The 21,805-nt window shown below is 45.4% G+C and overlaps 1 protein-coding gene across 2 annotated transcripts in view; it reads right to left on the bottom strand.

Annotated features, from left to right (window-relative positions):
• RGS7BP (regulator of G protein signaling 7 binding protein) overlaps nt 1-21,433 on the bottom strand; it is a 101,922-nt gene extending 80,489 nt beyond the window's left edge. Inside the window, exons 1-2 of one of the 2 annotated variants that reach the window (XM_055332924.1) lie at nt 21,230-21,433; nt 20,140-20,306 (exon numbers count right to left, since the gene is read on the bottom strand). In XM_055332924.1, the coding sequence (XP_055188899.1) occupies nt 20,140-20,306; nt 21,230-21,394 (332 nt within the window). In that variant the 5' untranslated portion in view covers nt 21,395-21,433. Of the gene's footprint in view, nt 1-20,139; nt 20,307-20,988; nt 21,061-21,229 lie in introns of those variants that run through there. The other variant, XM_055332925.1, reaches the window with a different exon arrangement.
• Between the last annotated feature and the right edge of the window lie 372 nt (nt 21,434-21,805).

Raw genomic sequence — 21,805 nt, forward strand, 5'->3', positions numbered from 1 at the left:
GGTTATTAGTCCGGTCTTCTTTCCTCTCAACTTCTTGGTTCGCAGACCCTGATGTAGGTCTGTACTTGTAGTTTTTTTTTTTTTTTTTTTTTTTAAATCCCAGTTCCAGGCCTCACCCTTGGACATTCTGATTTAATGGATCTGGGGGTAGAGCCCCAACAAGAGTGTGTTAAAAAAAACTCTTCTGGAAGCTAGAATGTGCAGCAGGGTTAGGAACCTGCTTATGCCATGGGGCTTCCTGGAACTAGGAGCTCACAGAGGTGACCTGGGATCCTCTTGGCACTCGCTCGAGTAAATTAATGGGGGAACTAAAAATATCTTCCAGTTGTTCTTTCTTGAGCTACTAGCACCCGGGTACATTATTTGAGTGACTTCTTAATTTTCAGGGGGTCTTTGGTCTTGAAAGTGGAATATCTGTTCTTGCAACTAAGTTCTTAGCTTTGAATGTTTGCTTTAGAGCTGGGACAGGAGGACAATAAGGAGCTGTGGCTGGAGAGCAGCTACCACCTGCACCCACAGCTATAAGGCCCCTTAGCATAGCCCTCAGATCACCACAGCTTTCAGCTCCCACCGGCTTGGTGGCAGCCAGCCTCCCGTAGGCATCTCCAAGAACCCTGAGGTTATTTCTGTAAAATATTGGTGGGTATCTAAACAATGTCTTTCGTTGCTCACTGCCACAATCTGCTAGCCTGAGCCTCTGTAGCCTCAGGGCCCAACTGTCCCACAGAGGTGCCAACTGGACTAGAACTGTCCATCACTGCCATTGCCCCTTCCTGGCTACAGTGGAGCTGGAAATTGTACCCTGAGGCTGAGCAAAGTAGAGCTTACCCACCACTCCTCTCGGGCAGAGACTACAAGTTGGAAAGACTGCTATGTTATCCATTTATTTGGAGAAGTATCTAGAAGTAAAGTTAATTGGGCTGCAGAACTTTAGCACTTAGTGATTCAGCTTTTCAGTTCAAAACCACAGATTCCATCCCAGGGCCCGGGCTAGGGAGAGTTGAGGGGCAGGATTCCTCAGGATGTTTGGGGGCTCTGGGGGCAGAGGGCATAGGCTGAAGCAGGACAGAGGGAGCAGGGTTGAAAGAGCACAATGCCTGTGATAACTGACAGATTGGTGGGCTCCTGTGTGTTCTCTCTGCAGGGATTCATATAATGATGACAAAAATTTTTAAAGCACTTTGAAAGGTCAGAAACTGGGGACCTTACCTCAAAACCCCAGAAGGTATAATGGTATGAACAATATAACATTGGTGTTTGAAATGTCGATGCCGGATCATAGATACAGGCGCTGAATCTGTAACTAGAACAAACTATGAAGAAAAAGTTAAATTGTCAGAGAAGCCCAGCATCTTCGAGTTATTATGACTTTACAGGTCAGCCACTTGATCTGGCTTCTCTCCAAATGTTTAAGCTCCTCCTGCAAGCCTCTGTCCCTCTGCAGGGGCCACCTGTGCCTTTCAAGCCCCTATCCCCTGTACCTTCACCTTACTTCACCTGCATGCAGATGGTCCCTGCCTCCGGATGGTCTGGACTTAGGATTTTTCAAGTTGATGATGGTCAGAAAGCAAGACACATTCAGTAGAAATTGTCCTTTGAATTCTGGATTTTGACCTTTTTCCAGACTAGCAGTGTACGGTATGATGTGCTCTCATGACCTGGGTGTGGACAGTGAGCCGGGTAATGCATGAGGGCAAACGTGGCACAACACTGGCAACCACTCTGTTTCTCACTTTCAGGACAGTTAAATGACATGAGCTATTCACCACTTGATTATAAAACAGATTTGGTGTTAGATGATTTCACCCACCTATTGGCTTGAAGGCAGGCCAAGTTAAGTTATGGATGGTCAGTAGGTTAGGTGTACTAAATGCATTTTCCTCCTGGAATTTTTTTAAAAAGGTTTCATTTACTTATGAGAGATCCAGAGAGAGAGGCAGAGAAACAGGCAGAGGGAGAAGCAGGCTTCATGCAGGAAGCCCAATATGGGACTGGATCCCAGGACCCCAGGATCATGCCCCGAGCCAAAAGCAGATGCTCAGGCACTGAGCCACCCAGGCGCCCCTTTTCCTCCTAGACTATTTTCAATTTACAGTGGGTTTATCAGGATGCAACCCTACTGTAGGCTGAGGAAGATCTATTGAGTGACTGGGGGTGTGGTAAGCAGGGGGAAGGGCAAGAGAAGACTGGATAAACCACGGGGCTACATGAAGTCTCGAATCTTAGACGAGGACACCTTGAGTATTGAAAGGAAAGATTTGATGTAGGCTCCACACTTGTAAGCAGAAAAAAGAAAAAAAAAAAAAACGGGTCAAAGAATGAATACCTTGTGCTAGGAATTCAGAAATAGCTGTTTAGAAATGGTCATGATTCTTGGGCGAATGGGCATTTGTCAGTACTCTGTATATAGTACCTTCTCTCAGTGAAGTCCTGTCAGCTGCCAAGTGATAAAAATAACAGAAATCAGGTTGATTCTTGCCATCCCCCCCCCCCAGGATTTCATTTAGTTAAAAAAAAAAAATTGCTCCCTATTCAGCATTCATGTGGACCTCAGACTCTGTTACATATCTGACAGGCTATTTGTCTTGATCTTGATCATAATAAGATCAATGGCTCCTGTTTGATATGAGAAAGTAATGTGTCAGCTGTATGATGATTTAAATAATTGCCCTCTTATCAAAGGAGAAAGGGTCTTTTAAGGAATTTGACTTCAGGGCAAATGTACAAATATTCTATTTTCTCTCCTTAGGTTCAATTCCGGAAATGTTTAACATGTTCCTAAGGCTGATTAAGTATTTTTGGCTTTGCTTCCCTAACAATTCAAGGCTACAAATAGAAATATATGTATTCCTGTATTTGGTTATTATTTTGCTTAATAAGGTGACGGCTACTGACAGATTTTAACATTCCCAAGGGGCCATTCTGAAAGCCATGAAGGAATTGAGAAGGTAATATAGGTCGGAGTTACTAATATGAACCCAAGATGAGAAGGCCTCCTGATATTTCTTATTGTTCACATCCAACAGTCTGCAAATACGCTGGGCAAGAAGCAGGTGATAATTAAAGAGGTAGCAATAATAGCTGAGGGCCACTTGAAGTCTGTAGAATTCTTCTCTTGGCCAACACTTTAAAATCGGGTTGACACACAAACATGAATTCATGGATCCTCTTAAACGAAAAAGCCAGAAATATAGCCCATTCGGCCCCCCTCTTCACATGGGAACCAGCAAGCAATGAAGCTTGGTGGCAGTCACCTGCTTCAGGCGCAGGCCACCTCCTACACCACCTCGCCTGGCCCACTTCACTTCTTCACATTGGCTCCTGGACGTGCAATGGACCTGGGTTTGGAAAGCTTGACCTTCCTCTGACCACTAACCCCGTGGCTGCATATTTCCCTTCATTTTCTCTTCACTTCTTTCCTTTATCCCTTGGCAGCACCAGCTCCTTGATCAGCCCGTCTCCCAAAGAACAAATTTGTTCTTCCTCCCCCACTTTCTTTCCTTCCTCTTTTCCAGATAAACCATTCCCCTTCCCTGTATCTTTCCCCTATGTGCCCCACAGAATTTTCCTCGTCTGAACTTGGACAATGCCTGCATGAAGAAAAGCCCATCCCAGAATGACTGTGATGACCTTTCTTTTGCAAAGATTACACCTAAATAGATCCCTGAAATCATTTCCCATTTTCATGTCCGATCTACGATGGTGCCCATACTGTTAACCTAATGCTGAAATTCAGAGCATAATTTGAAGGCACTCTGAGTCTGAACAGACTTGGTAACTTAAAACCTATTTCACCCTCAGAAAACAAAAGGTTGAACCTCTGAATATAAAAATGGTTGATAAGGCTTGTTTTGTGGAGAGAACATTTGCCAAGTGATTTTGCATTATGGTGCATGCTGTGGCCTAAAATAATCTGAGCAGTTTCCTCATTATTCAGTGATGGTACAGTACTAAAACAGATGCAGCCATTTGAGCTCAAAATTCAGATAGTACGAAAACATGACTTTTGGTGAAAGATGTTCATGGGAGTCACCCAGTTGGGAAGATCCAGCAATCTCCTCTGGAACCTACTGTTTGCCATGTCGTTACTCCCTGGTGAGAGGTGAATGATGTCCTGATTCCTGACCATGTGCTGACTGGCTGGGGCTCCTTCCAGTCTCTCGTCTCACTGTGCACATACAGAAGGCTTCTCAAATATCCACAGGTGATCTCCCCACAGCTATGCACTGAGAATTATGAGTTATGGGGCATTTAGCCATCTGCTGTGATCAAGGGAACGGACCCAGTGTGATGGTTAATTTTATGTGTCAGTTTGATTGAGCCACAGGATGCCCAGATACTTGGTTAAATATTATTTCTGTATTTGTCTGTGAGGGTGTTTCTGGAAGAGATTAGTGTTTGAATTGGTAGATGGAGTAAAGCAGATGGCTCTCCCTAGTATGTGTGGGCATTGTTCAATCCACTGAGGGCCTGAATAGAACAAAAAAGTTAAGGAAGGTTGAATTCTTTCTGCCTGGCCATGGAGCTGGGCCATCAGCCTCCCCCTGCTCCTTGGACCAGGACTTAAACCACTAACTCCCCTGGTTCTCAGGCCTTTGAACTCTAAACTATACCACCTGTTTTCTTGAGTCTCCAGCTTACAGAGAGCAAATTGTGGGATTGCTCAGCATCCAAAACTAGGTGAGCTATTTCCCCATTTATACACACACACACACACATACACACACACACACACACACCATATACCCTATTGGTTTTCCTCTGAGGAACTCTTGCACACCCACTTTAGAAGATACCTTCCACTCCCCTCTAAGTAGAGTATTTCTTTGCTCCGTGGAGGGGATAGCTATACCTACTCAAACTACACATTCCCAAATAACAACCACAGAAAGGTTCTGATCCTTTACATTTTGCCTTATCTAGCTCATTTGGGGGTGAAAATTCTGTAGTTGTCCTCATAGGGAAGGTCTTTCTACACAAGCCCCTGTTTTTGAGCAGCACCCAGAAGAGGATTATTATGAAATCAAAATGAATAGATTTTTATGAAATTTAATAGCATGCTAGTAAGGACAATAGTTTTAAGATTAAGATTTATCCTTGACTAGATTTCCTATTCATTTTTTTTTACTCCACCTGCTGCCTGTTATAGTAGAATAAGTACAAACAAGCATGGAATACCATAAAAAAAAAACCCATTTGAACAAAAATAATGACACAAAACCCAAAACGTTTTAGCTACAGAATTCAAGAAGCATGAAGTCGTTCCTATACACCAGTAATGATTTTAGGAACTCTATTTCTACCTAATAAATTGGCATATCAGAAACCTGCATCAGAAACAGGTCAGTGTAGGTGAAGGGGAGTGGTTTATCCTTTAATTCTGAGGTAAATTGGAATTGCCACACTGATGAAATGATAGGAATGATACTAAAATATGAAAAATCAGAAATGATCTGTTGATGGACCATGAATATCTGAGAAAGGAAAAAAAATCAGCTTCACCTAATTCCTCAGCTCAGTGAGTAGATGGCAAGAATGGAAATAGGAATTCCGAGTCAAATTGAAATATTTCAAAATTAGACCCACTAAGGGAATAAAGGAGTCCAAGATTCAAAGCCTGAAGCTCTAACAAGCATCATTCTGGCTAAAAACTGGAATTCTGTTGAGGGGGGCAATGTAGACAATAACTGCGATGATTTTAAACTCCATCTGCTTGGCAAACAGGAGCCCTTGGGGGTTCATTGAAGAAGGATTTGAGTATTTTAAGAAGTGGTGTTTGGAGATTGGGCAGATTGGGCTGATGATCTCTTCCCATTCTTGTTCCTTAGGAGGCCCTCTCATATTTTTCCCCAGCTCCAGTGTTAGTTTCTGGGGTGTCCCCACCACTGCAGTAGGAATTTTTCTTTGCTTTGAGTCTGTGCATGCTTGGGACCACTCCTCCCTTCCATTTCACTCTTCACCCTTATGCTCCTTGATGCCTTAAGTGGCCAATGACACTGTGGCAAGGGGGTGTCACACTCCTACTGTCATGTCCCTTGCTGGGAAGAAGCACATTGGTTCCTAAAACCCAGAATTCAGCCTACCCAGAGCTTGGTCAGAGACTGAGGGCACCTGCTCATTGTTGGGACTTGCCTGGGCAAACCAGAAAGATGATGCCTATGAATGGAACAACTGGAGTAGACCTAACATGGAGGAAGAGAGTCTGAAATAGTCGGGGCTCGGAGAGAAGTGCTGAGGCCTCCAGAATGCAGAGCCAAAGTCCATTCACATTCTACTAGCAGCTTCTGAAAGACCATAATTGTGTTTTTTTCCCCCATCCTGCTGTTTTCTCTTTACTAGCTGAGGAAACCTTAAAAGCCTTCACATCAGCTGTGTGGCAGCTGAAGAGGTCCTTGTCCTGAAGTGTGTCCAGGGAAGGTGAGAGACTTCGAGTGGAAACAGTATTTAGTGACAGTGAAAGGGGAAGGAAAGCAGGTAGGCCAATTCTGAGGCCATTCCAAGAAAGGGACCATCTGAGGAATAGCCCAGCATAGCCAAGAATATAGACTCAGCTACTACAGAGACCAGTGTTCAAACCCCAGTCCCACCAGTTAACCAAATAGCTCAACTTTCTCAACCTAGATATACTACAAAATGAAAATTAAAAAAAAAAATCTAGGATTCTGGGTGCTCTGGAAAGCTTCCAGGTGTGCCTCATCTGGATTCAAGAGAGAGCCCTGGAGCCTCACTGGCTCTTCATGGGGCCATTAGAGTGGAAACATGAGGGAAAAGTATAAAGAATCCTAAGATTGGGGGTGCCTGGCTGGCACAATCAGTCAAGTGTCCAACTCTTGGTTTTGGCTCAGGATCGTGAGATCAAGCCCCACATGGGGCTCGGTGCTCAGCAGGGAGTCTGCTTGGGACTCCTTCTCCCTCTTCCCTTCTCCCCCCATGCATGTGTGCACATGTTCTCTCCTTCTCTCTGAAATCTTTGAAAAAAACCTGAAAAATTAAAAAAGAAGAATCCCAAAGACCATAGTCCTGACATGATTGAACTACTGAGGTAACCCCGACTACCTACGTGGTTGGTTCTATGATCAGGGTCCTGTGGTCTAATCTCTGCTACTTTGAGGTAAATGCAATTCTTAACCAAAATATCTGACTTGAAAACATCTCACTGGGTTCTAAGAAGGTATTTTTTCAGATGAACTCATGTACTCGTGAAGTAATACGTGTAAAGCAATACATGAATTTTGTGAAGTAGTATGTGCAAAGGGTGTGTATAGCATACAGTTGGTGCTCAGCACATTGACATTGCTGTTTCTCTTTTCCCTTGTTTCATGTTTACTCATGTCAGTAAGCCTGAGGCCACACAAATTGAAGAGAAAGGACATTGGCACTTGTTCTTCAAAGTTTGGTCCAAGGCCATTATCCCCTTTATGAAGTCTTGTTTCCTGGCTAAGGTCCCTCCAGCAGAGCTGATAGCTGCCTCCTTTATGTCTGTCCTGTATCCCCTGCATATTGTTTTTAAAAATATTTTATTTATTCATGATAGAGGCAGAGACACAGGCAGAGGGAGAAGCAGGCTCCATGCAGGGAGCCCCATGTGGGACTTGATCCTGGGACCCCAGGATCACAACTTGAGCCAAAGGCAGATGCTCAACTACTGAGCCACCCAGGCGTCCCTACCTGCATGTTTCTATAGCAGTGCTGATGACCCTGTTCTGCAAGGATTTGTCTCTACAGATGCTAGCCCGTAAGTTCCACAAGGCCAGAGGCTGTGTTTTATTTATCTTTACATTCCCAGAACCTAGCACACCGCCTGATCCAGAGTAGGTGTTCAGTGTTTCATGGATCAATGAATGAACAAGCAACCCAAGAAGAAAATGGGCAGAAAGGGGCAGGAGGATGTTGAGGGATCCCCTCCCACTTCTTTCTCCCCACTGTAGCACCCCTTTCCCACATCTCATGTCCAGGCTCCCTTCCCATCCCTTGTCTTGCTAAAGATCATGTCCTGGCCCTCAGGAAGCATCACTTTGGCTTACAGCTTGGGAACATTTTGTCCTCACTGGACAGTTAGTATGGTGAGAAGTGTATGTGAGTCAGATCATGAACCTGTGGTCAGGAGATCCGCATGACCGGGTCCTGGCCAGTGACACGTTCATAGACGTTCTTGGGAGGCTTCTGAGAAAGTTCTTCAGAAAGGGATGCACTTAATTATGTTATGTTCTTGCCTTCTGCTCTCTGCTGGGAACATAGACACAATTTCTAGAGCTGGAGCAGCATTCTTGGGACCTTGGGGCCTCTCATATCTCATACCTGATATCCTTGAATCATGAACCAATATTTGTCATCCTGTAACCTTGAGTTTTTAATTATGTGAGAAAAGAAACTCTTCTGTATTTAAGTCGCTGAAATTCAGTCTATGTTACCTGCAGCCAAAGACAATTGTTTTTTCTCCTTAAACATGGTGAGGTCAGTTTATTTTTGAACGTTTACATGTGGTCTTTCCTCTAGGTGAGGTGCTTTTCTCACAGATCATCATGTGACTGGCCCCTTGTCAAGGTCAAATAGTAGGTTAGAATGTCACCTTCCAGGAGGGGCCTTTCTGAAAACCCCATCTGAAAATAACTTCCCACACTCCTCCATCATTCTTTAATCATAATCTGTTTTCTTCACTGTAATTATCACTCTCTGAGCTCTCTTTTGCCTGCTTTCTCTCAGTGCATTCAGGCTGCTATAAAAAACATGATGGACTGGGTGGCTTACAACAACAGGAATTTAGTGCTCATCAGTCAGGAAGCTGCGCAGTCCAAGGCCTAGGCACCGCATGGTCGGTCTGGCGAGGGCTCCCTCTGCGGTTCAGAACTCTTGCTTTCTGGCTGTGACCTCACATGGTGGAAGGTGCGAGGGATCCTTTTGGAACCCCTTTTATAAGCATCCCATTCCCATTCATGAGGGTTCCCCCTTGTGGCTTGGGCTCCACCCGAAGGCCTACCCACCGATACTAGAACTTTGGGCATTAGGATTTCAACATAGAAATTGTGTGGGGACACAGACATTCAGACCCATCGCACTTCTTGATCGTCCTCACTAGGAATGCAAGAACCTTCTTTATTTTGTTCAGAACTGCTCTATCTCCAGCACCTGGAAAAGCACGTGGCATATGGTGGATACTCTATAAATAGTTTCACAGAAAGGGAGGAAACTTCCCCAAGTTGCAAAAGAATATATTTCCGCATAGAATACACCGTCATGTGTTGGCCAGGTTTATAGTTTAGGAAACAATGGGTCAAATGCATCTTATGATCTAACTGCTGTATGTAACACAGTTTAAATGAGATGAGTTTCAAGTTCAGTTTTTCTTAATGACCTTATTATAATCTTGATCACAGGTCCTCTTTTTTTTTTTTAAAGATTTTATTTATTCATAGAGACACAGAGAGAGAATGAGAGGCAGAGACGCAGGCAGAAGGAGAAGCAGGCTCCATGCAGAGAGCCTGACCTGGGACTCGATCCAGGGTCTCCAGGATCATGCCCTGGGCTGCAGGCGGCGCTAAACCGCTGCACCACTGGGGCTGCCCGATCACAGGTCCTCTTGCAGCTTATCCCTATATCCAGAAAACACTGCCTCTCTCTCATCAGATTTTAACACCTTGATGAAATTCTTTCTTTGTTGTACTAAAGGAAGTTCTAAAATCGTTCCAACAAGAATCTCACCCAATCTCAGGTAGATATTTTCGAATTGATTTCTTGAGTGCCACTGCTTAGACTCTTTGCAGGCCCTATCCCATCCCCATCCTGTCTGGAGATTATACTCAACCCTTTTCAGAGGTACCTTGCCTGACTTCCTGCCCTCCCAAGGGGTTCCTGCGCCACTTATCTTCTCCGTGGGTCCATTTAAAAGCAGCAGAGACTTGTTAGTCCCTTTGGGATGACTCCTTCTCTTTTGGATTTCTGTATGGGGAGCATGGTGGGCTCTGATGAGACTGTACATAAGACCTTGACCTCCAGGAGAGGAAATGATCTCTTTTAGCGGCTACAGGATCAGCTTTTTTATTTTTTTATTTTTATTTTTTATTTATTTATGATAGTCACACGCAGAGGGAGAGAGAGGCAGAGACACAGGCAGAGGGAGAAGCAGCCTCCATGCACCGGGAGCCCAACGTGGGATTTGATCCCGGGTCTCCAGGATCGCGCCCTGGGCCAAAGGAAGGCGCTAAACCGCTGCGCCACCCAGGGATCCCAGGATCAGCTTTTATAGAAAGAACCCACAGACTGAACAAATAGGATAGGACCATCTTTTATATACTTTTAGGGAATAAGGGGTCGACCGGTTTGAGTAAACAAAGAGTTTACAAGTCAGATGGTAAGAGAAGAGCCCAGGAATATAGGTTGGGTGCTGTGGCAGAGATTGCTGTAGGCCAGTGTCCATCTTTCCCCTTCCCCTTCCAGTTAAGGTGCCAAAGAGAGGAAAACACTTCGCAATCTCTTCTGTAGTTAGGTGTGACCATGTGACGCAGTTCTGGAGGTTTTGTTTGGGTTTACTTAAGGGACACCCCTGGTGGCTCAGTGGTTGAGCATCAGGTCATGATCCCAGGGCCCTGGAATCTACTCCCACATCGGGTTCCTTGCAGGGAGCCTGCTTCTCCCTCTGCCTGTGTCTCTGCCTCTCTCTCTGAGTCTCTCATGAATAAATAAATAAAATATTTTTCTTTTTTTTTTTTTAAGAGCTGACCCACTTGGGAAATGTGCCCACCCCCCTTCCTCCTTTCCTCTGGCCTGGAATTTGTACTGCCGGCTGGAGCTCCTGTCATAATCTTGCATCATACAGGCAGGTTGAGGGTGGAAGGCATATGCTAAGAACGGGCAATAGAGCAATGATTTCATAGAGCCACCTCGCCAGTTCTGAATTCCCATTCCACGGTTCCTTCTCCATGAGAGGATAAACCCTGGTAGCTTTAAGCAACTGCTTTGAATTTTTTTCTTCAGTGGAGCCAAGTATAAGCCAGTTTGATACAGATGCCCACTTGAGGAGCTTTAAAAAAATCTCAGCGTCCAGGCCACATCCCAGATAGTTCAAATCAAAAACTCGAGGGATGAGGTTCACGCATCAGCAATTTTTTAAAGCCTCCCAGGTGATTCCAGCGTGCAGCCCGAGTTGAGAATCACTGCTTTAGGCCATGGGGCCTCATGTTTAGCATGTTCAAGAATCCCCTGGGGGATGGGCTGGTGCTTGCTAAAAATTCGAATTTCTACCCCTCCCTCTCCAGAGATGTTGCTTCTTTGGGTGTGAGGGTTCGCCAGGTGATTCTGAGAGAGGCAATCCGGGGAGCATCACGTTTGAAGAGACACTGCTTTAGGGAGTGGGGAATGGCTTGAAGTTTTAAGGCAAAGAAGTGGCAAGATCGGAGGAAAATTATAAGAGGATTAGTCTAGAACTAGTGAATAAGTTGAGAAGAGGTGAAGGAAAACTGGTACAGAGACCGGCTGGGAGATAGTGCAATGGTTGATGCCTTGGGGGGGTTGGGGTGGGGGGGTGGCTGTGAGCCAAGAGGGTGACCTCAGAAATGGGGAATTACGGAGAGAGACAAAATATATATATATGGAGAGAGACAATAGACACCGAACAAGATAAAACATCACAGTTTGCTCACTGACCGAGTAGGGGTGAGGGGATTTATTATTTACCGACTCACTGATCCTTAGTAACTAAAGCATACACAGGGGGTTTGACTTCTGGGTTAGGACGCATTTCCCCCTTGTGCTCAAACTCCATTAAATCGGTGTGGATGATTATTGTCCTTACTGCTGCAAGTGTGAAGTTGATTTTTGTTAACCTGACTGGGGAACCTTTATTTGCTAAACCAGCAATTCCAGTGTAAAGGCTCAGACACTTTATGCTAACAAGAGTCTATTTCATGAATTTTAGTATTTGTTTATGTATAAATACATGCATAGATAGACAAGCAATATACATATATGCATGTATGTATATAGACAAGCAGTTAAATATTCTTCATGCCGGTTTTGCTTTTTTTAAAGTCGTGTCTTGCAGAGCAGAGGAAATAAATGGATATAGTTGCTGCTCTCGAGCTGTACTTTATGTAGATAGCCTTTTAGAAGAGACGCAATTAAACTTTCAAGGGCTGAATATTTAAAGGATGGCTTTTAAAGGTGATCCTAATGGAAAATCATTATTTAACTATTCAGGATCCGTGGAGCAGATAGATGTTAGGGTGATATTTTATCAAGTGACTTTAATGAAACAGAATTGGAGTAATCCTAAAATACACCTTGCCTGGTGATCCCTGTGATAATGAACGCCCATGCCAATGAAATTGATCTTAGGTGTGTGTTGTTGTTGTTGTTGTTTTTTTAGGATTTTATTTATTTATTTGAGAGAGAGCAAGAGAGAGAGAGAGCTTGAGGTGGGGGAGAAAGGGAGAAGCAGACTCCCCACTGAGCAAGAAGCCCAATGTGGGGCTCGATTCCAGGACCCCGGGATCATGCCCTGAGCTGAAGGCAGACGCTTCCCTGATGGAGCCACCCAGGTGCCCCTTAGGTGTGCTTTTTAAGTCTTCTATTGTTGATAAACAACATACTGGTGTCACAGTTACAAATCAGAAAGAAATAAGGTCCAAAGTAATAGATAAGTCACGAAATGTTGGCTAATTTAACTCATGAATTCTTACCAAAGCCTTTGCCTGAGTAGGTTTTACAATACCAAGTAAAGTTAACGAATGCACAAAATGGACATATCCTCACTGACTTGCCGCTCCAGGTGCAAGCATGAATGAGACACCGCCTTGCTTTCTCCTAGTTCACTATCTAAATAAAGCGACAATAAATTTCCCTCAAGGTCATCTTAGTTTAATTTTCTCTCAGCTGGGAAACATTTGTTAAGAAGGTCCTAGCAGGGTGAAGGTCATTGGGTCTGTTCGAAGCATAAAAAGGCTAACTTCAACAGGCAACGGGAGAGCCTTTGTCTAGATCCCATAGCACCTGGCATTTTGGGGCTAATACGAGACTGTTATTTAATCTGGTGTGAGTCAGTACTGTGTCAGTTGTTTATGGTCCTTACGCAACAGTGTTAGTACCACTGAAGGACCACCAGCACCTACCCAGTTCTGGCCACACAGACCAGAGAAAATGAACACCATGTATGTGAACTGTCATGTGGCCCCCCCTTGCCCCCCCCCCACAACATCTCCTGCAGTTGGATTTTTGGTCCCTCTTTTCTCTTCCATGTTTACTCACTGGTAATTCAATGGGTTAGAGCCAAGTGCTGACCACTTTGGGGATTCTGTACCTTTGGGACCCCATGCATTTCATACAGAAAGTGATCTAGTCCATGGTCACAATCCTCACCTCTTACATGAGCTAAATGAAGTTTCTAAAGCATGGGGCACTGGGAAGTCTATACTTCCCAGCAAAGACTTGGAAGTGTTGAGAAAAGGTACAAAGTGCTGGGTAGAGCTCTACCTCTATTCCCACTGGGCCCAACAACCCAAAGTAGGCATTCTCCTACAGATGGGTCAAAGGACCCATTGAGTTGAGTCTGGGTTGAGTTATGTCTCTTCAGCCCCAAATCCATCTGTGAAGTCCTAGTGCTCAGTACCTCACAAGGAGATCTTATTTGGAAATAACGTTGTTGCAGGTGTAACTAGTTCCATTAGTATGAGGTCCTACTGAAATAGGTTAGGCCCCCGAATCCAGTTTGACTGGTTTCCTTATAAAAAGAGAAAATTGAGGGCAGCCCGGGTGGTTCAGTGGTTCAGCGCCGCCTTCAGCCCAGGGTGTGATCCTGGAGATCTGGGATCGAGTCCCACATCGGGCTCCCTACAGGGAGCCTGCGTCTCCCTCTGCCTGTGTCTCTGCCCCTCTCTCTCTCTCTCTCTCTTTCATGAATAAATAAATAAAATCTTTAAAAAAAAAGAGAGAGAAAATTGAGACTCACACACATACACGGGGAGGAGGACACGTGAAGATAAAGACAGATATGGTTCAACAGGGAACAACCACCAGGAACCAACAACCAGGATTGTCAGCAAACCACCAGCAGCTAGGAGAGAGGAACAGATTTTTGCTCCCAATCCTCAGAAGGCACCAAGCCTCCCTACACCTTGATCTTGGATGTGTAGCCTTCAGAACTGTGAGACAAGAACTTGGTGATGTTTAAAAGCCACCCAGCCTATGGTACTTGGTTACTGCAACCCTAGCACACTAAAATAGAATTGTTCGCTCATCCTTCCCTTTGATGGATAGCATATTCTTTTGGCACACACATAGCTTCCCTTTGATTATTTGACCAGTGAGAGTTAAAATTTTTAAAGCAAAAACACCTGTAATAGAAAGGGAACATATAGGACAGAGTGGGTGGCTTGGCATGCCTGCCAACCAGGCCTCTTGTACTAATAAGGCCTCCTCCATCGTGTGGATTAAGAAAGCTGTGAGGGCTGCCTCCATGCTCACCAAGCACTTCCATACTCTCCCACCCCACGTACTGGCTGCTGTCTCAGCCCCAGTGTGAAAAGGAAGCATTACTGAGTGAGCTGCGAAACTGAATTCTCTCTCTCCCTGCTCTCCCGACTTCCTAGCAAACAGAACAAGGAACACACAAGAACCAGCTAAAAGTGGGACTGGAGGAAAAGGAGTGGAAAAAAAAAAACAACCATGAGAGATAGATAGAAGCAGAAAAGGAGAGTGAACTAGGCATGGTTGGTCAGGAAACTAATTGCTGGAAGAAAAATCTGAAATCTCTGGCTATGAATATCCATGATATTCAATATATTGTTCTCAGAAGCCATTAGGAAATTAAGATTCTTCTTGTGGCCATAGTATGTTCATATCTCAACAAATTATCTCTGGAATTCAAACTTCATGCATAATACTTATTTTATTTTTTATATCTTAGTTCTGTAACCATAGTCTGTGTGATTCTGCCTGAATTAACACAGAACACTGGAATGATGAAGCCAGAAGACAGGTCATTCAGTTCAGCGCTCTCCCTGAGGTGGACCAAGAATGTAACAGGCCTGTCCTCTGTCACACAGCCTGTTTCAGAGCTAGGCCAAAAAATTTTACAAATATGACATAATTTATGAGGAATATGGTTTGATTTATACAAAGGCTTTTTAAAAGATTTTATTTATTCATGAGAGACAGAGAGGCAGAGGGAGAAGAAGGCTCCATGCGGGGAGCCCAATGCGGGACTTGATCCTGGGATCACACCCTGAGCCAAAGGCAGATGCTCAAACACTGAGCCACCCAGGCATTGCATGAAGAACATCTTTCTAAACCACTTTGGAACCCTCACTTATCCATATTAAAGTATTAAAGAAAAAGCCTTGGGGCGCCTGGGTGGCTCATTTGGTTGAGCATCTACTTGGTTTTGGCTAGGTCATGATCTCAGAGTCGTGAGATCGAGCCCCACATTGGGTTCTGTGCTGGGAGGAACCTGCTTGGATTTCTCTCTCCCTCTCCCCCTCCCCCTTATGCTCTCAAAAAGGAAAAAAAAATAGCCTTTTGAGAGTCATCTGGGAAGCTTCAACCTAGAAAATTCTTCCAAACGTAATATAAAGACCTACGATAAGCATAAATTAATTTCAACCCGAGTTTTTGAAAAATAGTTGATGGATAAATTTTTTTTCATATTAAGTATTCAGGATGTCTTGAATTTTGCAAGTCTTGTGAATAATTATGTGAACGCTAATCTGAATTTCATAATAGTGTAACGGTGTGCTAGTCAGTCTCAGTGGTTAGTGTCTGTCCACTTACTTGGTCCTTACGACGCTGTATGGTTCAGTCCCGTCTGCTATTCACCCCATTCTCTGACGAGAAAACTGAGGCAGAGAGGGTGACACCATTTGTAAAAGGGCTGGGCTGAGATCTGGGCACAGGCCAAGTCTACGTACCCATGCCAGTGCACCTGCCTCACCTTTGCCACCCTGGGAAGCCGTGTGTAGCTCAACATGCACGGGTTCCTAGCAAGTGGTAAAGCTGGGATTTGATCCCAGTCTCAGCTGATGCTAGAGGGTCCTGGCTTCTTGGGTTGCTCCTTAGCCCGGAGGGGGTGCTCCTCTCTTTGTCCTCAAGATGTGCATGCTTCATGGACCTGGCACCAGGCCAGGGAGCCACATGCCTGGGTTCCAGGCTTAGAATAGCCGTGGACTGGAGGGTTGTCCTTTAGACACTGGGAGCCATGGCCCTGGCCCCACAAACCCTCTCAACCACCCGGCGGGGAGCAGCACACTGAGACTACAGGGGAGGAGAGTGAGATTCACACAGTGAAGTGGTTCCATCAAGGTCACGGAATGGGGTTCTCTGCCTCAATGCTCAGTCTCCACATGTCCTGAACCACCTTGCCTCTGAAGTCACTCAAAATCCTCTGAATCTCTTCAATACAAAACAAGACAATGGTGCTAAGTCCTAGGGATTCTTCAAAGGTGTCTCAGAAGTCATTTTAGGAAGGGAGTCCAAGGACACTGAGCCTGGCAGCCGCCTATCCCTGAGGTGTGCACGCATGCATGCACGCACACACGCGCACACACACACACACACACACACACACACACACACACACCCCAAGCAGGGCACAGCACTGCCACTTTTGATCTGCCTTTTAAGTCTGATTTTGCACGTTTAGTTGGAAAGAAGATTCTGCTGCTAAAACACAAGTCAGGGGACCATTCTAGGAAGTGACCTTTGAGGCCTTTCTTAGTTTGAATAGTAAGGAGAGGATCAGCCCCATGAGGGGACAGTAACTGTGGTTCCTCAAACCAGGCAAGAGAGACTTGGGATCCACCTGGCTGGCTCTGTCCAGAAGACATCAGTTGCCTTCGAAAGAAAAGGTGGTGCTGCAACTTTAGCTGATGTAGACACAGTTTGGGAAGGGGGTTTTGATGACTTCTGTGACAATGACCCTCTGACCCGGGGCCAGCTGGTGAGAAACACGGTGGGAGTTTTCATCGCTCCTGGCCACCATCCCTTGAGGGCGTCACTTAGGGATGAAGGGGTGTAAGCAACTCTGGCTTAATCCCAACTGTCTGGTTTTCCTCCTCTTTTTCCCCTGGCTACCTGCAACCCAGACTCCCTCCTCTGGCCCCAAAGCCAGGTGATAAACAGGAAAGGAGTGGTCTGTGCTGGTTGGGAAATAAGTCAATTCATTTACTCCTTCAGGTCTTGCCATTGCCCCACCTATGTTCCTACTCAGAGCAAAGTACTGGTGTGTAGGTAATAGTTGTCAGGCTGGTGTCTTGATGAATGCATGGAGAGCTGGGGGTTCTGTTCGCCCAGCCCTAGAGTTCACACCCCTTTCACTGAAAGCTGTGTGTGTAGAAAATAAGGCCAAGTGTCCTTATTCATGGTGATGGTGATCATAACTTTTTACAAGATACTGAGCTATATTTTACTCACCATAAACTTCATCGTTCCAAATGTGCCATTCAATGATTTTTTTTTAGTAACTATATAGTTGTACAATCATCATCACCCCATTTCAATTTTGGAACACTTCCAGCACCCCAAAAAGTCACCCCAAGGCTCATTGGTAGTGACCCTTTGTTCCCGCTCGCAGATCTAGGTAACCACCAATCTACTTTCTGGTGCATATAGATGTGCTTTTTTGTGAGCATTTCATGTAAAAGGAATCGCATGACACGTGGCATTTTGTGACTGGTATCTTTGAGCAAACTCTTCTTGCAATTCATCCATATGTTAGTGTGTTTTAGTATTTCATTCCTTTTTACATAATACCTTTTTAAATGGCAGCATTATGTAGAGGAAGGATCATGAATTTCTGAAGCACACAATGTGGGGCCGAATCAGAGTCACAAGGCCTTAGTTGTGCAACTTTGGGCAAGTTTCTTAACCTTTTTGAGACCCAACAGTAAGAAGAAGGATAATAATTCTCCGTCTGAGGGTTAGTCTATGAATTAAGTGGCAAGGGATGAGTGCTCAAGAAATCCAGTCTTTGTGTCTCCATTCCCCCAAGAACCTTTGCTTTTCTTAACCCTGCTTCAGATTTTAAAGTGAATGCTACAGGTCCCCTACTAGCTTTCACGTCAAGCTTGACATGAGAGCCAACATAACTAGCAATGTCAGGAACGGAGTTCCACCAAGAAGAATCACATCCTTCATTAATGAAAACTAGATGGAAAGAAGCTAAAGGGATTTCCTTTAGTTAAAATGCTGTCATTTATTATTTTTTTTTTCAGAAAGAAGGTTGAATTGTGTTCATTATTTTAAGGAGGAAATACTTCAGATTCTATTCTAGAACATTGTACGGAGTTGGCCTTACATTTTCAAGGCTCAAAGAACAACACTTTTTCCCACTAAGACTTACAGAACTGTTCCCAATAACATCAACCTTCAGGAAACACAAAAATAAGTAGCAAATGGCTACCAACCCCTGAGTATATAAAATCCATCTCAAATCCTCAAAACTCAAGTTTGAGCCAGTAGTTTCAGATTCCTTCTTTCCTGAAACTTTGGAAGAACCAAATTTTGTGTGTGTAGTAAAATAGACTAAATTGAACTCCTTGTTTCTTTCTCTGGTCTATCTTCTGTGATTAGAACATGTCATCAATTTGCATTTCCCCTTAGAGGGATCCTCAATATACATCATACTGCCTTGGACACAAGATTGACAAAGCTGCTAGTTTTTAGCTCTGCGCATAAAATTTCCTGTTCTAAATCTGTTTTCCCTTCTGAATCATTGTTTCCCTACAGTTTTTATTCCACCGCTATCCCCCTTTGTGTTTCTGATTGTTTTACCTCCCTTATTGTCTGGGATTTATCACAGCTGCATTTCTTCCCTACGTTCCTTAAACACTGACTCCCTTTCCACCTCCTTAAACACTGAATCCCTTTCCACATCCTAGATGGAATCCCAGATTCACTTCCTGTTAGGCACAGTGTGACAGTTAAAGCAGAAAAGGATAAAGCTTCTAAATATTTCTACCAAATGAGATAGGTTTGTAATACACTTTATGTCTCATATCAAGGGCATTAGATAGTGTATCTTTTCTCATGATATAAGACGCCACTTGTTAAGTGTAGTTATTGAGAAAGGCAACATAGGGCTTTCTATTCTATATATACCAATAGTGGTCACCATACATATTATTGGCATTATATATATTGTTGGCATTAAAGATGGCAAAGAGTGATTCTTTCAAATGCATACGTGAGATATAATTCCTATATGTGATCAATCTGCAACATTTTCAGTTTAGCCTACAAGACTTGCACTTTGATTGTAATCCAGACATACACAGATAAACAGATAAAGGTTGTATCCAAATGGAATCAAACACTTAACGTATTTCCATAAGGATTCCTGTGTTTTCTCGCTCTACATTCTTATTTGAGTATAGTGACTGTTGACAAAAACCCATGACTAACTTCTTTCCTGATATTGAGAGAGCAGGAAAAAGTAGAGGGGGATCTCAGAAGAGAAGTTTTTGCTCACTGCATCAGCATCTAAATTAGGACAGGGAATCCATGAGGGTGATAAAATAAATACAAAATAATGGGGAGGGGCACATCAACAGCCTAGGTTTAGTTGGGTTTGTGAATTTCCCCAATCTTCACAAAAATGTTCTTCTGTTAAAACTTTCCTCTTATACAGTACAATGAGGAGAGTAATTTATATCCAAGACTTTATTTTAGGGATTTTATTTTAAATGGTATCACAGGAATTTATCTCACGGTATAAATAGTTGAGTAAATCTAGGATTTAGCAAAGATTTTCTCTCTACTGAACTAGCCTTTCATGCAGGAGATGTTTAGCAGCAGATGACAAATAATCTTGAGGTGTGATGACTTCATTTTGACAGCCAAACATTCCGCAGAAAAATCTGAAGCACAGGGTTTCAATATGTGGACGGCATATTGAAAGTCAATTTTTAAGAAATCACTTAATGACCCCAAACTTGAATCTACGAATATATATTCAAGGATCACACAACCTTCAGATTGTAATTTGGCATGAAATTAGTCTTTCTATGGCTCTCAAAATAATCCTGATCTCAGGGTGAGGAGTTTAAAACTTCAGATTTGCAGAGATCACCTCTGAGGTCTCTGCCACTGTAAAGAACTGTCAGCCTCCACGCATCATGTGTCTGAATTACCAAATAATGCCAAAGAGTCTCCTACCCCGAGATGGCAGCAAGTTTTTGGTGTGCCTGCCGGGCCATTTCACAGCCTTTGGTTCTTGTCTTGTGCATTTCCGCCCGGAGCGAGGGGCAGCTGACAGAGACGTCCCCGATAGAAATGACCAACTCCCGATACAGGGCCACTTGCGTGTTGAACTCCTGGACAAGCTGGAAAAGAAGTGAATCGCTTTCACCAACGTGTCCTATTCTGGTGTACACAAACAGGGGTGTTCTGCGACCCTGCGGCCAACTCCACAAGTCTCCAGCTCAGGAGCCCACACTCCAGACTACTCAAAGATCAAGGCACAAAGGTGGGAAGTTTCTCTTTGTCCAAGGCAAGTGTTTATTTTTCATCGTGCAGTCCGAGCGTGGAAGCTCTATTTCCGGATCCCCCCCACCCCCTCCACGGGTCCCTTAGACTCAGTTTCCCCGAGACAGCGAGAGCATATGCCACTCCCAGGTCCCTAGAGCTCGAGGATGGGAACTCTCACGCAGAAGGCTCCCTGGCACCACAGTTAAGAGAGAGATCTGAAGTTGCGAGGGGACAGAGGCCCAAGACAGGTTGTCACAGGGAAACTGGGCACCTCCTGCCAGGCCACTGAAACCCAGACTCCCGCTCCGGAGCCTGCCGGGAAGCCCGGCCACAGCCTCTGCGCTGCAACCTTCGTCCCCTCTGCAGCGCCCCGTGTGCTCTGTTTGGGTTTATTTGCTGCCGTCTCCCCACAAATCAGCACCGCCACCTTCCCATCCCTTCCCTCCCTGGTGGAGCAAGCCACTTCACCGTGTCTTTCGCATCCCCCGTCCCCCCACCCCCCACCCTCACCTCCGAGGGGGTAGAGGCATGACTTACAGCCGCTGACCCCAAGACCCTGGCCGTGGCACTTCTTTGCGGGGCCATCGCGACCCGGGTTTTCACCCCGCATCTGGGGACTGCAGATTTAAAAATAGTGCCTGTGCACGTGATCGGCATGGAGGAGCCGAGGGTGGGGGAGTGGCTGGCAGTCAAGCAAACGACTCACAGACAAGATTTTCCCCACCTTCCTCTCCAAAAAAAAAAAAAAAAAAAAAAAAAAGGCGCAGTTTTCACCTACCATCTTGCAGTCGTCCAGGGCTCGCTGGGTTTTGTGGGCGCTCTCGGAGCCGCTGCCCCTGCGCTCCCAATCTCCGCTCTGCAGCGGTGGCTTGCTGATCTGGAAGATCGAGGAGCGGGTGGACCGGCCGGGGCGCTTTTTGCGCCCATTCGGTGCAGAACTCATGCATACACATCCACCAAGCCGAAGCCGCTGGTGCAGTGCGCCCCGGCGCGGGCGGCCCGGTCTTTGCCCTGCGCGCCGCCGCCGAGCAGCCGCCGAGCAGCCTCCGAGCAGCCGCCGAGCAACCACCGAGCAGCCGCCGAGCAGCCACCGAGCAGCCGGAGCAGCCGGAGCCGGGAGGCGAGGCGCGGCGCTCACAGGCTCGGGGCGGGCTGCGCGGGCGGGTAACCTTGAGCCTGCGGGAGAGCCGGGGGAGCGGCGGCGGCGCCGTGCAGCATCGCCTCCACCAGCGGCGGCGGACGGGCTCGGTCAAGTTCTGCTCAGCAGCATCGCCCGGCCTGTCCCGGGAGCTGGGCGCCGGCGCGGGCTCGCACTACCTCCCCCTCGGCATGGACCGCGAGGCTGGGCGAGGAG

The sequence above is a fragment of the Nyctereutes procyonoides genome, unplaced genomic scaffold (assembly GCF_905146905.1).
Source record: "Nyctereutes procyonoides isolate TBG_1078 unplaced genomic scaffold, NYPRO_anot_genome, whole genome shotgun sequence".
Classification (NCBI taxonomy): domain Eukaryota; kingdom Metazoa; phylum Chordata; class Mammalia; order Carnivora; family Canidae; genus Nyctereutes; species Nyctereutes procyonoides.